General features: G+C 40.6%; 1 protein-coding gene across 1 annotated transcript in view; it reads right to left on the bottom strand.

The window, feature by feature from the left end:
• Positions 1–857: 857 nt before the first annotated feature.
• Positions 858–18,239, bottom strand: part of TNFSF14 (TNF superfamily member 14) — a 180,574-nt gene continuing 163,192 nt past the window's right edge. Inside the window, exons 4-5 of the mRNA XM_086936473.1 lie at positions 3,203–3,244; positions 858–2,709 (exon numbers count right to left, since the gene is read on the bottom strand). Of these exons, the coding sequence (XP_086792599.1) occupies positions 2,288–2,709; positions 3,203–3,244 (464 nt within the window). The 3' untranslated portion in view covers positions 858–2,287. The remainder of the gene's footprint in view (positions 2,710–3,202; positions 3,245–18,239) is intronic.

The following is an 18,239-nucleotide window of genomic DNA, read 5'->3' as shown; positions in this document are numbered from 1 at the left end:
CGGTTCCCTTCCCCTGTCTTTTAATTATCTGTATGGTTACAGTTACACCAAATCAGACATCAGGAATAATTAGTCTTGTGATCAAATTGTGGTTAGCAGGCCTCTTTGTGCTATTCAGCTAGAAGAATTGGAATTCGGCTGGAAATTAATCATTGAAATTGTTTTTCTGAAACATTTTTTTCTTCCTCCATCACTTGAGCACTTATCTGTTTTACTGCACCTGGCAGTTTTCTTCTCCGTTGCTAATTGATTTTTATATAATGTAAATAAATTGTTCATATTGAATTGACTAAGAGTATTGTTGTATATAATTTTCAAATTAAATTATTTTGGGTACTGCATAAGTGTATGCGCATTTGGCTGTGTGTTTTTTGTTCTTTCCTTCTCGTTACAGGATTTACTCATACAAGAATCAATATTAATTTATTTATTGATTGCAACTAAGTTATGTCTAGGGCCACCTTTGTTTATACTAACTAATACCCAGGTCCTGTGACTTCTGTTGGGTTGAACCCATTTATTCAATGTGTCCTACCAACAGTAGACTCACAGTAGGACACATATTGTGAATATATTCCCAATTAGCAGGGAAGGGCTAGAATTCTGTTGTTCTTCATAACAGCTTCCAGTGGTGAGTGAAGAAAGGAGTATATCTTGCCAAATGTCTCCTGGAAATTGTCTTTTACCTTTCGATTGGGATCACAGTGTCTCCTCAGATTCATGAGGCACATAATAGTAGAAAGGAGTGAAAAATTGAGTTCTTTCTCCGTAAACATAGTGAATAATGCTAAATTTAAATTGTGAGTAAAACCTCTACAAAAGTAGCTTGAGGAAAAAATATCATGGCAAAATACAAGTTTTAGTTCAACAGTTCCTTCACATAAAATGTTCAAAGGAAACCTCTTTTAATCACAGGTTAAATTTTGTAAAGTTTGCAGAACATTTCAAGTAAAAAATAGAACAATTTAAAAGAAAAGTATGACCTGTGTCAGAGTGGAGTGCTTTAGATACATTAGAGAGTATTAGGATTTCAAACTAAATGAGTAAAGCAGTACAAAATTCACAGAGTTTACATTTTGTGAAGTTGCACATATCTAAACCTAGCACATCATCATCTGCAGAAAAAATGTTCCACAAAAAAATATATTTTGCAGGAGAAATGACATGGAAATTTTTATGAATGAATTGTACTCATGGCACTGGGTTTTATCTCAATTTCCTCCCTTTTCATAGCATTTTTTATTTGTTTTAACTATGAATATTTAATAATGGTCATGAAATTTGCAGAGTATAAAGAAAAATTAAAACATTTACAGAATAGAAGACTTACAATTGTTGCACAACAAAGTTACTCTGAAAAAGTTATGCAACAAGAACAACATGAAGAATCCACCTAATTATATTTGGGGGGGGGGGGCAGTACCATTTGCCAGGCCAGTCTTTTTCCAGTTCTAGCCTAGCTAATACTATAATATATATAATATTATATACACCAGAGGTGTCCAATTTGAGCACCTTAGCACAGATCCATGATGTATTGGTAGTAAATGCACATGAAATAAATTTACATATGTTGAATCTAAATGGGAATCGTTTACATACTCGGTGATTATCCTGAAAATGTGGCGTTGGATACGACTGTCATCGGTCAACACTGGATGTCCTTGAGATATAGTCTTAGCACATGTACTAAATCCATTTAGAGATACATTGATAAAAATCAAAGACTTGTTTCATCGCAACATTCCAAAAATAGTTAATTTAATCCATCTTTGTCCACAAGAGTGGGCGACTGACTTTACATCTTCTGATAGAGCAATTCCCTTTGCTGAAGTAAGGCAGTGGGCATCAGAGTCCAGAAAGAATGAATCCAGGTGTGTGCAATAGCCACAGCAGACATTGGCAGATAGAAAGAAGTCATTGAGCAGTCCGGAGAAGAGGAGACATTGGCACTGCCTACCAACTACACAATCAGCAAAGTTAAACAATATGTTTCCAAAGTCGGGGGGCCTTCCCTGGTGGAGCTACTACTGCCTTGAAGACAGAACAATTTATTAGGACTATGTGGCTCAGCAACGCCTTCTCAGAAAGTTCTGTTTTTTATTAGCGAGTGCTCCCAGCTGTGCAAAGTGAATATTTAATACACCATATAATGCAGTACATTACCCTAAACAAAAGAATCCCAGGAAGTGTCATGGCTTGGGTGGTGGGTAGCTACCATTTTGCCCTTTTTTTACTGTAAAGATCCCACACATCACTTTGAGGTCCCCCATGGCCTGTGTGGCTCTTAAATCATAAAGACTCCAAAGTACGACCTGCTTCCATCTTTGACCCTCACTAATTCCTTCTTATCGACATTGACATACACTGCGTCCTGTTCTTCAAGCTCAAAGGTGCCCCCGAGGAAACTGCTGTCCCACCACTGGTTTACATCCTCTTGGCAGAATGGCTTCACATTCGTCATAAGGTCAATCTTTTCCAAGTATCGAGGCGTTGTCTTGTAGATGCGGTGTGTTAGTCTTTGCTGCTTGTCCTCGTCTTGGCAGCGGACCTTTCCCAACTGGATCTTTGAGTACAGATAGTACCTCCCAGACCTGTTGAAGACCAGGGATCCTTTGGTAGGCTCATATCCGATCTCATACAGAAAAGCGTCTCCGAGCTTAGGCTCCCAGAGCAAAGCGTCTTGTCCAGATATAGTGTTTGCAGCAGCTGTGAACGACAAATACACACAAGATTTATAATGTTCACTTTTCCCTATCTGATTCCTCCTCTCCCAGTCTTAGTTCTCTCTACCCATATTATTTTGATCGCTGGCTTAATTTTGTTCTACTTCCTAAGGTCTCCCTAATCTCCCGGGTGGATTTGTAAATATCTTGTCAATTTTTAAGGGTATGGATTAAATTTCCTAGAAGTCCTAGGATGACCTAGACCAGTATCACTCCAGGATCCGAGAAAGCCCATGAGCAGAACATTGCTGACGGTAACACTCAAACCTCACTGAAAGTCCATGAACAATATTGAATTGTTGCCAGTTGAACATTACTTAGTTTCTTTGAAAGCCTCTTGCTAGCCCATCATACTGACTATTTTAGACAATACAAAAATGCTAATCTTAATCAGATCAGAGAATCAGGGTGCACATTAAGCATGCAGGGTAATGCTACGGGGAATATACGAGCAGGTGTGCAGAGCTGCCACTCACCGGTCACATGTGCCGCTGGCTTCCCGCTATTCCATTTTTTATCTGAAAGAGAGTAAAACACACTTAGTGCAACAGCTCTGTTCAAGTGACTTCTTTGAAGTGCAATGGGCTCAAGGCAGGTGACGCATAGGCTCACTAGAGTTAACGAAGTTTGCCTAGTCACTTTACTCAATGCATGCCTTTGATACAGTCACATTTGAGTCAAGGCAGGTCACTTATAGAAGTGTCAGTGTTATGTTTCTTGTGGTCTAGGGAGGTCACAAAGACTACTAATAATAAGACAGGAATAAGGAGGAGAATTCTCAGCTAAAGCAAGTAACAGATACAGGTACACCAAGTTCAGACTGGAGACACAATGGCACCCTGTGCTCAGGCATGGTCAAAGACACAAGGGCATTGAGGTAAATGTTGATCACAGATACAGCAGCACTGTGTTCAAAGCAGGTCACATACATGAGCACTGGTATCTTTGCATGTCACATATTAACACATTGTAGCGAATGGAGGTTACACATAGCTGCTGCATGGAAAATAAATAGTTGACGACCAGGGAAATGTGTTATGTTAGGCTATCGTATTTAGTTTGATGATAGTGCATTCCTGTCACTGTTTTCCATCTCTTTCTGTCCCTAGGTGTGTCTTTATATCCCTGTACTCACAAACCTCCATGTCTCTCTGTCTTCAGGTTTACATCATCCTGTATCGGTGTCTCTCTGTTCCCCAAGTGCTTCCCTGCCAACATGTATATGTCTCACCAGGTACCATGCGTCTCTTTCTCGATGTTTGTATCTCTGTTTCAGTGTCTGCGTCTCCCTGTCCCCATGTCTCTCTTTCCCCATGTTTGGATTCATGATATAATATCGATGTGCACAATATCGATTCACAAAAATATCAGAAAAATATATAGTTAATTATAATATCGCCTACCTATACTTAAGTAATAAAAACAAAAACAAGAATAACCAAAATGTCCTTGTTAAAATTATCAATTTTCACTAATATCCATAACAAAAATATCAGAAACAAAAATATCCTTATCTTCAAATAAACATATAAATAGTCAAAAATATTGTATAACACAATATTAACTACATTATTATCACCCCCAAAAAATTTTTGGTTACAAAACATAAAAATAACAAACATTTATGTTAAACAAAAATAATAATATACATTTAAAATATATATACATATTCTAACAGCATTATAACCATTTTACATTACTAAAAAACACAAATTAACCCAAAACAATTGTATACAACAGAATAGTAATAGAAAATAATTACAAGTACTAACATTTATAAATTAAACTAATATATATATATATATATATATATATATATATATATATATATATATATATATATATATATATATATATAGGTATATATATATATATATATATATATATATATATATAGGTATATAAATATATATATACATTTTCAGTAAAAAAAATAAAGGTTACAGGGACGTTATAGTACGGTTTATGCTTTACCCACTCAAAGCAATAGGAATTCAGCAGTTATAGTTATACTTATAGTTATACTTTTGTTAAGAAACTATAACTCGTTGCCTAAAATTACTTAATGACACGAGTTATAGTTTCTTCAGATAAGTATAACAATAAGTATAAGTATAACTTCAGAAATTCTATGGTTTTGTGTGGGCAAAATGCCAACCTAACTATAAAGCCCCTGTAACCTTTTGTTTTTCAGTGAAGTTCTATGATTTTTTAACATAAAGTAATATATAAATACCATTAAGTTAATACAACCACAACCGTGCACAGCTTTTGGCTGTGCACAGCAGGGGTTGGCTCTAGGGCCTGCCAAACCCCCACATGCAACGATCCCCATGGATTCAGGCCCAAACATTTTTGGAGCAATTTTTGCCAATGTTGGGTCCTACATGGGTCTTCACGGCCACAGATATACAAATTTGGGTTTCCCTTAATATCTCCAAAACTACTGAACAGATTTATTTTTCTGGACCAAGAGCTACCTTTTTTTCAAATTGAGTGTAATTACTCCCAGAGGTTCGGGCTGTATTTGTGTCTAAAATCTCTATTCATATTAACATGAGAAATGCACTTTTTTGACCCATCCCTTTTTCTCGACCCCGCTTGACGGATTACCCAGAAACCTTTCATGCACAATAAACCTCACTGGTTCACTTGTTTTGGAAAATTTCATGAAGATTCGTCAAACGGCGCCAATTGTTTTTTCGGACACAGAATATCACCGCCGTCGTGCCTCCTAGGTCCCGGGAGCTTGAATCCTTTCAAAGGGATATTAAGCTGCCTGCTTGGTTTAAATAGAGTTGTTATTCACTTGCAGTGCTGTGCGACCTCAATCTTCTGGGCGTTTTTGGTTACATGTTATGCGGCGGTTCCAGTCCACAGAGGGATCGCACTGCCCGCAACCAATGGGCATTAGGAGAGTGGAAGTTTCCTCTTTCTGAAGCTGCAGGGCACCTTTAATGAAGCCGGCAGAGTCTCATACAAGGCTCAATGGAGGGCCAAGAAAAATTGTCCATAATTAGCTGCAGCGGAGGTAACCCACTAGAGGGCATTGATTGGCAAAATGAGACCTCAAACCTAAGCGTGCATTTAAAAATGAAATGCCACCAAAGGAGGAGCATGGAAAGCCCCCAATTACGGAAACACGCAGGGAAGATGCAGTAGCCATAAATCACCTCCGCTAACACGGCCTCTGAGGAGATGCAAATAGCGCCATCGAAATGCATCAGGCCATGGACTACAAAGGGATGTTAAGCTGCCTGATTGGTTTAAAAAGAGTTGTTATTCACCTGCAGTGCTCTTCGGCCCCAAGCTTCTGGGCGCTTTTGGTTACATGTTATGAGGCAGTTCCAGACGGCAGAGGGATCGCACTGCCTGCAACCAATGGGCATTAGGAGAGAGGAGGTTTCCTCTTTCCGAAGCTGCAGGGCACCTTTAAAGAAGCCGGCAGAGTCCCATCCAAGGCTCAATGGAGGGCCAAGAAAAATTGTCCATAATTAGCTGCAGTGGAGGTAACCCACTAGAGGGCGTAAATTGGCAAAATGAGACCTCAAATCTCAGCGTGCATTTAAAAATTAACTGCCACCAAAGGAGGAGCACTAAAAGCCCCCAAGTACGGAAACACGCAGCTTCTGGGCGTTTTTGGTTACACACACACACACACATATATATATATATATATATATATATATATATATATATATATATATATATATATATATATATATATATATATATATATATATATATATATATATATATATAGTTATATATATATAGTTATATATATATATATATATATACACACACACACACACACAAGCAAATGTCCCAAGCGGGGGGGAGCAATCAATAGCTGGCGGCGAGGAATGAGACAGCCTCGCTGTATTATTAGAAACAAAATCCTCAATGAAGAAGACGCCGCGCACCACTTTCAAGATGGTTTTTAGTTCTGGACAATATCTATAAAATCATAGACTTAATTACAAATGTATTCCTCATGTACAGTTTAATTGAATGTGGTAGAAAAGCAGAATCTGGAGAAACTTTATTTGTCAAAATGCTAAGAGTCTGAAAGGAAAATCTGATGCCTGGGTAATATTTTGAATATGGCACTTAGCCTTTAATCAACCTGAACATGGGACAATTTATTACTCAATAGCTTATTGTCCATCATGAAAATCTATCTTCTTTCATAAATGTAAGAAAAAATAGATCAGTATTGGTAGGAATGTTACCTTTACTAGCCCGATATAAACCGCAGAGAAAATCCTGGCAGACCCAAAGCATTTGATTATTGTTGATAATGATAAAAACTGCAACTGCCTACAACACCCACAATGCATCATAACCGGCCAATTGGATGTTTGTGTATAAATTTGCAAAACAAACAAGGGACTATTGTTTGTATACCGTGACCAGGGACTGGGAAAGTCCGAAACGCGTAGTGTGGGAGAAAACCTACAGAAAAAAAAGCACTAAAAACCATCTTGAAAGTGGTGCGCGGCGTCTTCTTCATTGAGGATTTTGTTTCTAAAAAAATATATATATATATATATATATATATATATATATATATATATATATATTCACTGAAAAAAACATAGGTTTCACACCAGTTATAGGTAGCTGAACATTTTACTCATACAAAACCATTGAAATTCCCACGTTATAGTTAGTTGGAATCACTATAACTCGCGCGCCCGCAATCCACTGCTGATGATGTCACATAGTACATCATTCATGACATGGTCAGTAACATCACTGATGACATCTCAAATTAGGGCACCCAGTGTGTGGCACCCAGGGTGCAATGGGAGTGTGGGGGCCTTTGGGTGCTGACATTGCTCTGACAAACAGAGGGCTGCTGAATGAAGCTCCCTGTCTGTCAGAGCACTGTTTTCCCCTGTTTCCCTGCATGCATACTTGCATGCCAGGAAACAGATGAAAACTTTGCTTGCTGCAAGCCAGAGCTGTTTGACAGCTCCGGAATGCAGAAAGCGGAGATATGTTTGCTTTTGCTTGACAGGAGCTGTCAGTTCCCACCAAGCAAAAGCAAACAGCTATCTCCTGAGGGTGGGTCCCTAAGGAGATAGCAGGAGCAGGCCGTGGGGGGAACCGGTCCAGGTCATCCATGGCTTAATGAGTTGGGGCGCATGGCCATCTCCATTGTAGTAGTACACCCGGAGCGGTGGTGGAACTGGGGGCAGCATGGGCCATGCAGCACTTCTTAATTTGAATGAATAGCCCCCGGGAGATGGCAGTCCCCAGGGCACCCCACCTATGTTTACTTTTAGAGTTTTGTCATGGGGAGGTGGCGGTGCCCATAGCTACGTGGGCACCTCCTGCATACATGAAAAGCAGTGCCCAGGAAGATGGCAGTCCCTGGAGCTTATATAAGCCTCCCCGGCAGCCCCCAATTTTGCAAAAGCCGTGGTATGCCCAAGAGGACATTGGGGCACACCAAATATATATATAGAAAAAAATGAAATGTCGGCTCCTACAGGAGCAGGGAGCTGGTCCATGACCCCCCCAAGAATCATAATGGTGTGGGTGCCCTGGGTTGGAACTGGGACACCCCGTAGATTAAACAAGCGTGCAGTCCTGCACAGGTCCAAGAAATGGGGCTGCTTTCAGGGAGCTGTCAGGGCCGTGGGGGCCTTGGGGCTCGCCCATGGCCCCTTCTAAAGAAAAACAGTGGGTGTCCTGGGTAGGGCCCCAGACATCCCAATAAAAAAAAGCAAAATGTAACTAATAAATAGCATCCACAGTGGCTAATTTATTTTTCATTGCTCCTTCACGGAGCTCCCCTTAATGCCCCAAGAAGGCTATTTACGTATATCTTTTTTGTGATGTCCCTAGAAGGGGCAGTGACATCACCAAAAATATTTGTAATGTGAGTGAGGCTGTAGGAAGTTCTGCAGCCCCCCAGCAACACTAGAAACAAAATATTAGTCTCCTGTGTCCTTGAAACCATGACCCCAGGAGAACTTACCATACTTTCACAAGTATTTCCTATATTGAAGCTTTTACTCTGTAGCTGGGATGGTATTGTCACCTAGGGGTGGGTTGTGTGGTTACATTTTATGTGTTAAAGATGTATCACCTAAAATACAAGGTATTTATGTAGTATTTTCACCATTGTCCATTTTGGGGTGTAAAATGTTAATAGGTATAACAGACATATTTTTTTTTCTTAAAGACAAAATAATATATCTCTGACTATTTACTTTCACATTTTTCATCCCAAAATGTAACAATAGAAACTGTATAAAAAAGGAGTCACAGACATGTAAAAACTTTATTAAGGGCCTTATTACTAGTTTGGCAGTCCATAGGAACATTGAACCAGTGTTGGCGGTCCGACCATTGTCACACTGAGGGCGGGCCTACAGTAATATGAGTGTGGGGATCAGAGTGCCACAGGACCACAGCGACTGCCGGGGATCAGAGTTTGAGTGGTGGTCACACAGTAGTCAGGAGCACTAACATGTTGGTGTTGCTGCTGCTGCACTGCCAAGCATATTAGGAGTTGCCTGTCCACTGCCCTTTTCATGGTGGTGAGCCTGCCATGTAAAGGGAGGTGGAGAGGCAACAACTGCCGCTCCTGGGCCTGCGGGTGGATGCAGGGTGGATGCAGGGTGGCACATGTAGCGATTCCCAGTTCCTGCACAGTGTGGCAGCAGTCGGGGCTCTGAGAACAGTGCTTCTCAATGAGCCTGATAGGCTGCCGCCTTAGACAATTGTAGCACTGTCCACTACACCAGGATTTAACTTCTAATCTGGCGGGCGGCAGCACCACGGCTTTGGTGGTCCTACAGCAGACTGCAGGACCGCCAGAGTTGTAATATAGCCCTATGGGGCTGATTTTGATGTTGGTGGGACTGCTACCAACAAGCCATCAGTGACGGTCCCACCGACAGACAGCCCTTCGGTCTGACAGCCACATTATGATATAGACGGTCCAACCATAACTATCGGGAGAATACTGCCCCCTCCAAAAGGATCTGTATCCCTTGAATGGTGGCAGTGCTGAGGCGGACACTGCCATCGGGATTACGATGTCCCTTTCCGACAGCCTTTTCATGGCGGTCCAGCTGCCATAAAAAGGCTGCCGGAAAGAGATGTGGTGGCCTCAAAAATATACCCCGCCCCTTGTGGGCCACTGCAAAGTGGCCCTGGGTGAATATGTTTTGCCTCCACACACATCCATGCACTGTGTGCTATGCATCACATGGTGCATGGCATATGGTGCATGGATGTGCACAAAGTATTCTTTTACACCGTGGCTTGTGCTACGGCCCTTTTCCTGGAAGCAGTGGAGATTGGTCCAACCGCCCAATATCATAATCCGTCCCTAAGTAGTTTTGGGTAATTGTTGAAATATACATTTGATTAAAATTATTGAAATATTTTGGAGAAAGATGATAAATCTGTTTTATATATAGTGTGGGTGTTTGGTGTACAGGGGAGCGGGATTTGGCTGCCTGCCTGCGGGGGGTTGGCTGCAGCATGCGCTACAGGAGGTTGGGTTTAAGCATGGTAATAAAATATTACGTTACATTAAAAAAACTAGAAATTCACTGAGGAAACCGAAGGTTAAATTAACATTATTGAAATGTTTAGTAACAATGTAACATTTTAATCTGTAAAAACCAGGGAAATTCACCAGTTAAAGTCTCAAGTAAATATGACTCATGCCCTAAGGTAACTATATCTCGCGCCCTCACCATGCACTGCTAATTACCACATATATTACATCACTGATGATATCTCTATGACATCATCGATAATATCACTGCAACATTTGCAAATAAATTATTGATGACAAAGCTGTGCATGGCAGGAGCACAGGTTATAGTTACAGTTGGGCATGAGTTAAAGGTATGTAGGATAACTATAACTGGAGAATTTCTGTGGATATTAGAGTTGAAAACATTACATTTGTTTTGAACATTTCATATAACTATATTGTTGCTTTAACCATTGTTTTTTTCAGCATAACAATCCATTATCCACATCAAACAGGTAGCCCTGGTGAAAGGAAGCTTCGGGCAGCTGAATGATTCTGTTGCTTTATTGGGACTGAACTTGCCAGCACCCTGCAGCGTGAACAAAAGCTTCAAAGTTCTAAACAGCCAGACGCGTTTCGGGAACTCCGGTTCCCTTCTTCAATGGCTAAAAACTGCATCCAGTTCAACGTAATTCCTTGCACATTTTATGTTTCAGGGCCCAAGTGGGCGTGGCTAACACAGCCTTCTGGTACCTGTAATGCAACAGAAGTTCGCCTAAAGTGAGTTTGTCAAAACTGGGCAGGAAATAAAAGTATTAAAACCCCTGTGGGCTGAAGCGCTGTCAAGTAAAACACTGTGCCCTGCTTTGTAGTTCAGTCCAGGAACACTGCCTCCCATGTGTGCTGTCACCAACTTGGCGCAAGCACAGGTCCGCTTATCAGCAGTCCCCTTCGCGGCTGGACTGTAGCCGCTAACATCCACATCAAACAGGCAGCTCTGGTGAAAGGAAGCCTCAGGCAGGTGAATGATTCTGTTGCTTTATTGAGACTGAACTTGCCAGCGCACTGCAGCGTGAACAAAAGCTTCAGAGTTCTAAACAGCCAGACGCGTTTTGCGAGCTCTGGTTCCCTTCTTCAATGGCTAAAAACTGCATCCAGTTCAATGTAATTCCTAGCACATTTTATGTTCCAGGGTCCTGCCCAAGTGGGCGTGGCTAACACAGCCTTCTGGTACCTGTTTCAACTTTGGAGGAGGCTAAGCTGTCGGACAGTGACCGGGAAATATATTTATATAAAAGGCTATATCTGGTAAAAAAAAAAGTAGCTTAACGAAAACTAACAAATAAAAGCAAACCATAAAAAAAAGGCCTGGTTACGACTCTGGTGGTCCGAGCGCCGGACCTCAGTGGCAGCGATTTGAAGAAGCCAAATAACGGCACCGATCCGAAGAAGACCGGTGTGGCAGCAGCCTGCCACCCGCTGAATTATGATGCTCCCTTTGGGCCGGTGGCAGTCTTTCAGACGGTGGTGAATGGTTTTTCATATTTGTCCATGCATGTGTGTATATTTTGACTGCAAAAGTGTTGAACATATACATATGCATGACACATGTGAAAAAATAAATATTACCCATTGCTGTAGTGTGGACCATATGTGCCCAGTCCAGTCAGTGGGTAAATTGAACAAAATGTACTTACCTGGATTTCGGCGCCAAAAGGGTCGTTTTCTTCGGGGTCAAGCCGCTACTGTGAAGGGGGGACTTGGAGAAAGGAAACCATGTCAGAGACTGAAGGGAAAAAAGGAAATGGCTGAGTATCCCCCCAAAACCTTAGATTCCGTCGACTCGAAGGAGGCGTTCCCCCTGCAAGGGTCAGATCAACGGAAAGCCATCTCGTAATTCAGACGGTGGTAAAACTTCTCTATACCACCTTATGACACTGCTTTCCTCCAATTGCCTTCGAGACGGCCTGCGAATGGCTGTCGGTTTTCGACGATGCTTGGGTGGTCTTTCAATCTGCAATCTGAAAACATCATAATACGGCGGGTGGATCGCCTAGTCGGCGGTGGTCAATCTGACGCCACGGCAACGGGTGGACCGCCAAAGTCGTAAACAGGCCCCAAATTATTCAATAAAATTATACAAACAGTTAAATGGACAAAATAAAAGGCACACAAATCTTAACAATTTACTACTCCAAAAACTGCAAAAATTGCAAGAAGAGGAGATTCTGCCCTATTTTCCTAACAAATCATGAAAACAGAAGTGAAAAAATATATACAACTATTTCCAAAGTAAAAAACATTTGTTTGAACTAAATTATAACATTTAAAAAAGTGAAATAACAAATAACTATAAAACACTCTAGTGCTTTTATGTCTTTACATTTAGATGCTACAAATAAATTACTACAACATAGAAACTCTGCAATCTACCAAAATACTACACCAATCACATACCTGAAAAAAGGCACACAAAAAGTATGTTAACGTAAAATAATAATAAACAGCAACTCACCCTAAAATGGTTACAAATACAGACTAACACACTCAGCCCCCACTGATTTTTAACAAACAAATGTGTAAAATTAAATTAATTCAAAATGTTCCCCAACTGAAAATGACCCTCCTAGTCTACATTATAACACCCCCAATGAAAAACCTGAAAATAAAAACTGCAATTTCCAGCAAGAACACATATGTACATATAAAATAGAAAACAAGTAGCATATTTGTGTATGTCAATAACAAGCATATTATACATTTTAAACATTTAATTCTTTATAATATAACATTATTTTCAGACGTAGGCCATTTTTATGATGGCCGTCAGCAACATCACAGACTGCCATCGTTTCGACAGGAGACTACTTGACAATGACTCGGCAGTCCCATCTACCAAATTAGGATGGGACCAGCGTGCTGTTGGGTGGAAAGTGACTTTTTCTACTGCAGCTTGTGCTGCAGCCCAGGAAAAAGGCTGCAGCACAAGCTGCAGTAGAAAAAGGCACCTATCAATGGCCCACGGGGACAGGGACTCTGCTTGGGGCCCCCAAAGACTGTTTTTGTCTGCCTTTTCATGGGGGTGGGACAGCCATGAAAAGGCAGTCAGAAAGGAACATCGTAATTCCTATGGTGTTGCCTACGCAGACATTGCCTTCACTGTAGGGATAGGAGTATGATCGCTGACCCGACAGGATCGTGATTCCTGTAGGTGTGGCAGTCTAACCCCTGACATTATAGCTCTGACCGCCAGCATCATAATGCAGCGGTTGGACCAATGCGCTGTATGTCAGGTGGATCTCCACTGACGGCCTATCGATGGAGGTCCACCCGACTTCATAATGAGGGCCATAATGCCAAAAAGGGCAAAATACAACACATCTTAGAAAGGAAAACAAATACTTTCTCACAATGGATACACTTACAACCAAAAAAGTACAAACACATAAACTATTAATTGGAAGTGTACTAAGTATTATTCTAATGCTTGCTATGGGAGGGCCACCTCAAAAGATGCCATTGTTACTAATGTAAGGGAACACACCCACCCCCCAAATGTCACCAAAATAGAATTAAGGCATGTATTACAAGATTTAAGAAAGGCAAACACTAGGTCCCAAGAACCAACAACGAAATTAATAAAAGATATACTCCGTAAGGTTGCTGCAAACACCTTACAGGACAGCTACTAGCCATACCCACCCTAAAATCCCTGATTGCACAAACTGAAAATGCCACCAGTGATACTAGTAAACTAAGCTCAACCAGTATCAAATATGGATAATGGGTGGGATGTTCAAAATGTGCCCCAAACCATTCACTCAGATATAAACCATACATGATGAATATCAAAGCACTAACATACCGTTCATATATGGCCTTCTACCTAATAAACAAAGTAGCACTTACCACGAACCTGCCCACATAACATAATAACAGATTTTGAAGAAGCCACTATTTAAACTATTTTAAAACTTTACCCACACATAGCCATACAAGGCTTTTGCTATCCTTTATCCAAAGCATTTGGAGACACTCCAACAATCTGCACTTTAGGCCCGATTACGAGTCTGGTGGTCAGAGAACCGCCAGACTTGCAGGGGCACAGCGGTGGTGGTCTTGCTACCGACACATCAGCGGTCTGACTGCACCATTACAAGTTGGGCAGTCGAACCGCCCTGGGACTGCAGATGCTGCCAGGGAACAGCCATTACCTGGAGGATGCATGATGGTCAGAGGCCAGAAAATGCTCGGTAGGACTGCCACGGTCCCGCCAAGCATATGAAGAGTTTCCTCTCTGGGGGCAGTGTCATGAAGGTTCCTCCTCCATGTACACTGTGGCGGAGAGGAAACAAAGGGTGTCCTACATGGCCCCCTGTGCCCCCTCCACATGTGGATGCACACAGGTGGGCATAGCATGTGCCCTACTCTGTGCATGCACACCAGATCCTGCACAGCATGGACTTTCGAGTTCATGCCGTGCAGGAACCTTGTTGTGTGGTCTCATTGCGGTGCCTTTGAAAGAGGCACCGCTGTGGGACCGCTATATCACCTGCCCACTGGACCTTATCTGGCGGCCAAGCAGCAGTGATTCTCTGCAGTGCGGGGGCATGGAAGTGGCATACCACCTGCTCCGCCGAAACTTGTAATCAGGCCTTAAGTGTAGAATATGTAACAAACCCCATCAATTTGCCCTTGAAATTACAATTATTTTTGCACTAGCATAAGTAACTGTCACAGAGGTAGCTAACCACTACAACAAAACTTATAAAAAGTCCTTCCTACCAACACAATGGACACAAACTAAGCACCTTAATGGATTATTTTGAAGACACTTGGGATAGCAGACTGCACTACTCTTAACATAGACTCCAATGCTTATTCCAAATACCATGGAGGAATGTCTATGAAAGCACCATGGATCAATAAACCAAAACTAACAGTGCAGTAGAATAATGGCACAATGCCTTCCAATCCACAATAGGCAGAACCCAACCTACACTCTAAATTCATAGAAGCTCTACAAAAACAACAGAACTATGAACAACCACAAATGGAACAAACAGTAACTGAAAGTAACCTAAAGTTAGCAAACAAAAAGTTTACACTGTGCGGCATGTACAATAAAGTTAATCTTTATCAACAACAAGGGAGTATACTACTTAGAATCAATACTCACATCACTATTATAAAATAACTAATTTCCTACTCAACACCCAATACATAAAAAGAATAATCCAAACCAGCATAACTAAAATAATTTTTAACTAAATAATAAACATATTATTTTGCACATCAGCCAAAAAAATATACAAGTGGAATTTCAAATAAGACTGTTGAATAAATTCAAAAAGAAAATCTCACCAAGCAAAAACCTCACAATTATCAATAGAAATCAATATAAAAACATAATCACAACACATACATTTAAATTTAACAAGTTCCAAGCACATACAATTCACACAATTCATAAAATGTAACACTTCCCACCCACAAGAAATAACTTAAATATAAATTACTCTTCTGTAGCTGCAGATCCTCCTCCATAACCATGTAGTCAAAAATATAATCCACCTAAAGGGAATTTTCTATTCCAAAAAGCTCCCAATAATATGCAGAAATAAAACAAGTTCAATGGAGAACCATCTAAGCGTACAAGTGTTAATGAACCATTACAAAAAGCAAAAATATGTTTGAAAAAGAAATGCACCAAGAACCTCTTAAAACTGAAGGATATAAAAAATAAAAATATTGGTTTACTAGAAACTAAAACTGATTTCCTTTAAAAAAACAAAATGCTAAATCTAAACATCCATACGAAACTTTGAGATTCATAAACCTATAAAATAAGACAGAATACCCACCTACAAAAACAGTATCTACAAACATAACATATACATCACAATTAATCAACCCAAAGCACATAACATAAATTAACATAATAAAATAATGATATGTTATTAACAGAATCTTCTGAAACCTAACACTAGTGAACAAAATTACAAAAACTATAAATAAACCAACATTATAACTGAAATTTAATAGTACTCCCTATAAAAAAAAAACATAGAGCCTTATTAAGAGTTTGGTGGTGGTTTGGGAGCACAAACTTCCCTCACCGTCCAACCCATGTACAAACCTCCTGCCACATCAGTTTTTCCTGCCTGACGGTCAGTTCTTTGACGTGCCCAGGGCGGTGCCTATGAAATAGGCACCAACCTTGGAATATCAAAGGCCGTACCTGCACGGCATGGACTGCTGCAGTCAATGCCATGCAGCTACTGGTGTGCATGCACACGTGTGTCCCCTTGTATGCATCCACATGGAATGAGGTACAAGGGGGTCCTAAAGGGCCCACTTTGCGTCCTCACCACCACACTTTTCATGGCGTGTGCACTGCCATGAAATGTGTGGCGGGGAGGAAATTCGTAATATGCTTGGCGGGACTGCAGCGGCCTCAATACCGCCGCTCCACCGCCAGGGATCCCTGGCGGTTGCGGTGGTCCCAGGGCAGCCGTATGGCCGATCATAATGGGGCAGTTGGAAGCCCGCCACCACTGTACCCCCACGAGTCTAGCAGTCCGTGGACTACCAGAAATATAATAAAGACCTTATAAAAGTACTTACCTGCTCTGATGAACAGCAGTACCTTCCCGTCACCTACTTCCTGGAAAATTACCCAAAAAGCAGACAAATAGACTACAAAATTGAAGTTAGCAGTAAAAGAAAGGGCCACTAACTAAACTAACAAAAAGTCAATTTCCCAATAAAAAAACAATATGGACTTAATAATAAAAAAAATGTCATTACAATTTTTTAAATAATGTAAACAATATCAAAAAAGTGCTATAAATATGAAAACATTTTGTGCAGTATAAAATAAATAGCACTATAAAAAATATAATATAGTTTAAAATATACTTTAAATGTTTTTTAAAAACTGGTTTTAAAAAACATATGTGAAACAACTGTATTGATGTAAAAAAATGTTCTAGAATGGCAAACATTACAAAACAATATAAAACTGCACAAGACTGTTTAAATGTGATTTGCATGTTGTACATAATAATACGTTTGTACAGAAATATTGTTTAAATAGTACAATGAAAATGTTTTTGATATGCAAAAATATATATGTGATAACAATGGATGGATATACATTAAATACATTTGGAAAGATATCATTACAAATTACAAACTGTTTTATGGACATTTATTGTTATAAAATATGTAAATACTAATTTTGTATGTGAAAATTACAAAACCAGCTTCCATGTAAACCATTTTTTGGAAACACTTGAACACCCTATTAAATTACAATTACTATTCCTACTTCATACAAAACAATTTTAGTGAAAGTACTGGACACTAAAGGGGTTACATTTACTATCCCCACTCCAATGTAAACCTTTATGAGGAAAGTGTTGGACGCTCAAGGGGTTACATTTACTATTTTCACTCCAATGTAAACCATTTGGGCAAAGTGTTTGTCAATAAAAGGGTTACATTTACTTTTCCCAGTCCATTCTAAACTATATTGGGGAAGCTATAGGGCACTAAATGGTTTACCTATACTATTCATACTCTATAGTCAAACATGTTAAACATCTAGGCCCTCATTACAATGTCAGTAGGACGAGCACCCAACCACCATCTCATGGGCAGGTGTCCACCTGACAATGAGTTGACGGTCCCACCTACCCTACTATGATCGGACCATCATGCAGGCAGTCAGAAAGTGCCTTTTCCTACTGCAGCTTGTGCTGCGGCCCAGGAATAGGGCTATAGAACAAGCTGCAGTAGGAAAAGGCCCTTTGTGCACATCCATGCACCTTGTGCCATTTCACAATGTGGTGCCTGGCACTTAGTCAATGGATGTTTGAGGGCACTACATGTGCACCCCAGGCCACTTAGCAGTGGCCCACAGTGGACTGGACCCTGCTTGGCGCCCCAAAGTCACTTTCCAGCTGCCTTTTCATGGTGGTCGTATCGCCATTAAAAGG

The sequence above is a fragment of the Lissotriton vulgaris genome, chromosome 1_1, assembly GCF_964263255.1.
Source record: "Lissotriton vulgaris chromosome 1_1, aLisVul1.2, whole genome shotgun sequence".
Taxonomy (NCBI): Eukaryota; Metazoa; Chordata; class Amphibia; order Caudata; family Salamandridae; genus Lissotriton; species Lissotriton vulgaris.
Note: the sequence above shows the minus strand (reverse complement) of the source record. Positions and strands in the feature narration are given on the sequence as shown.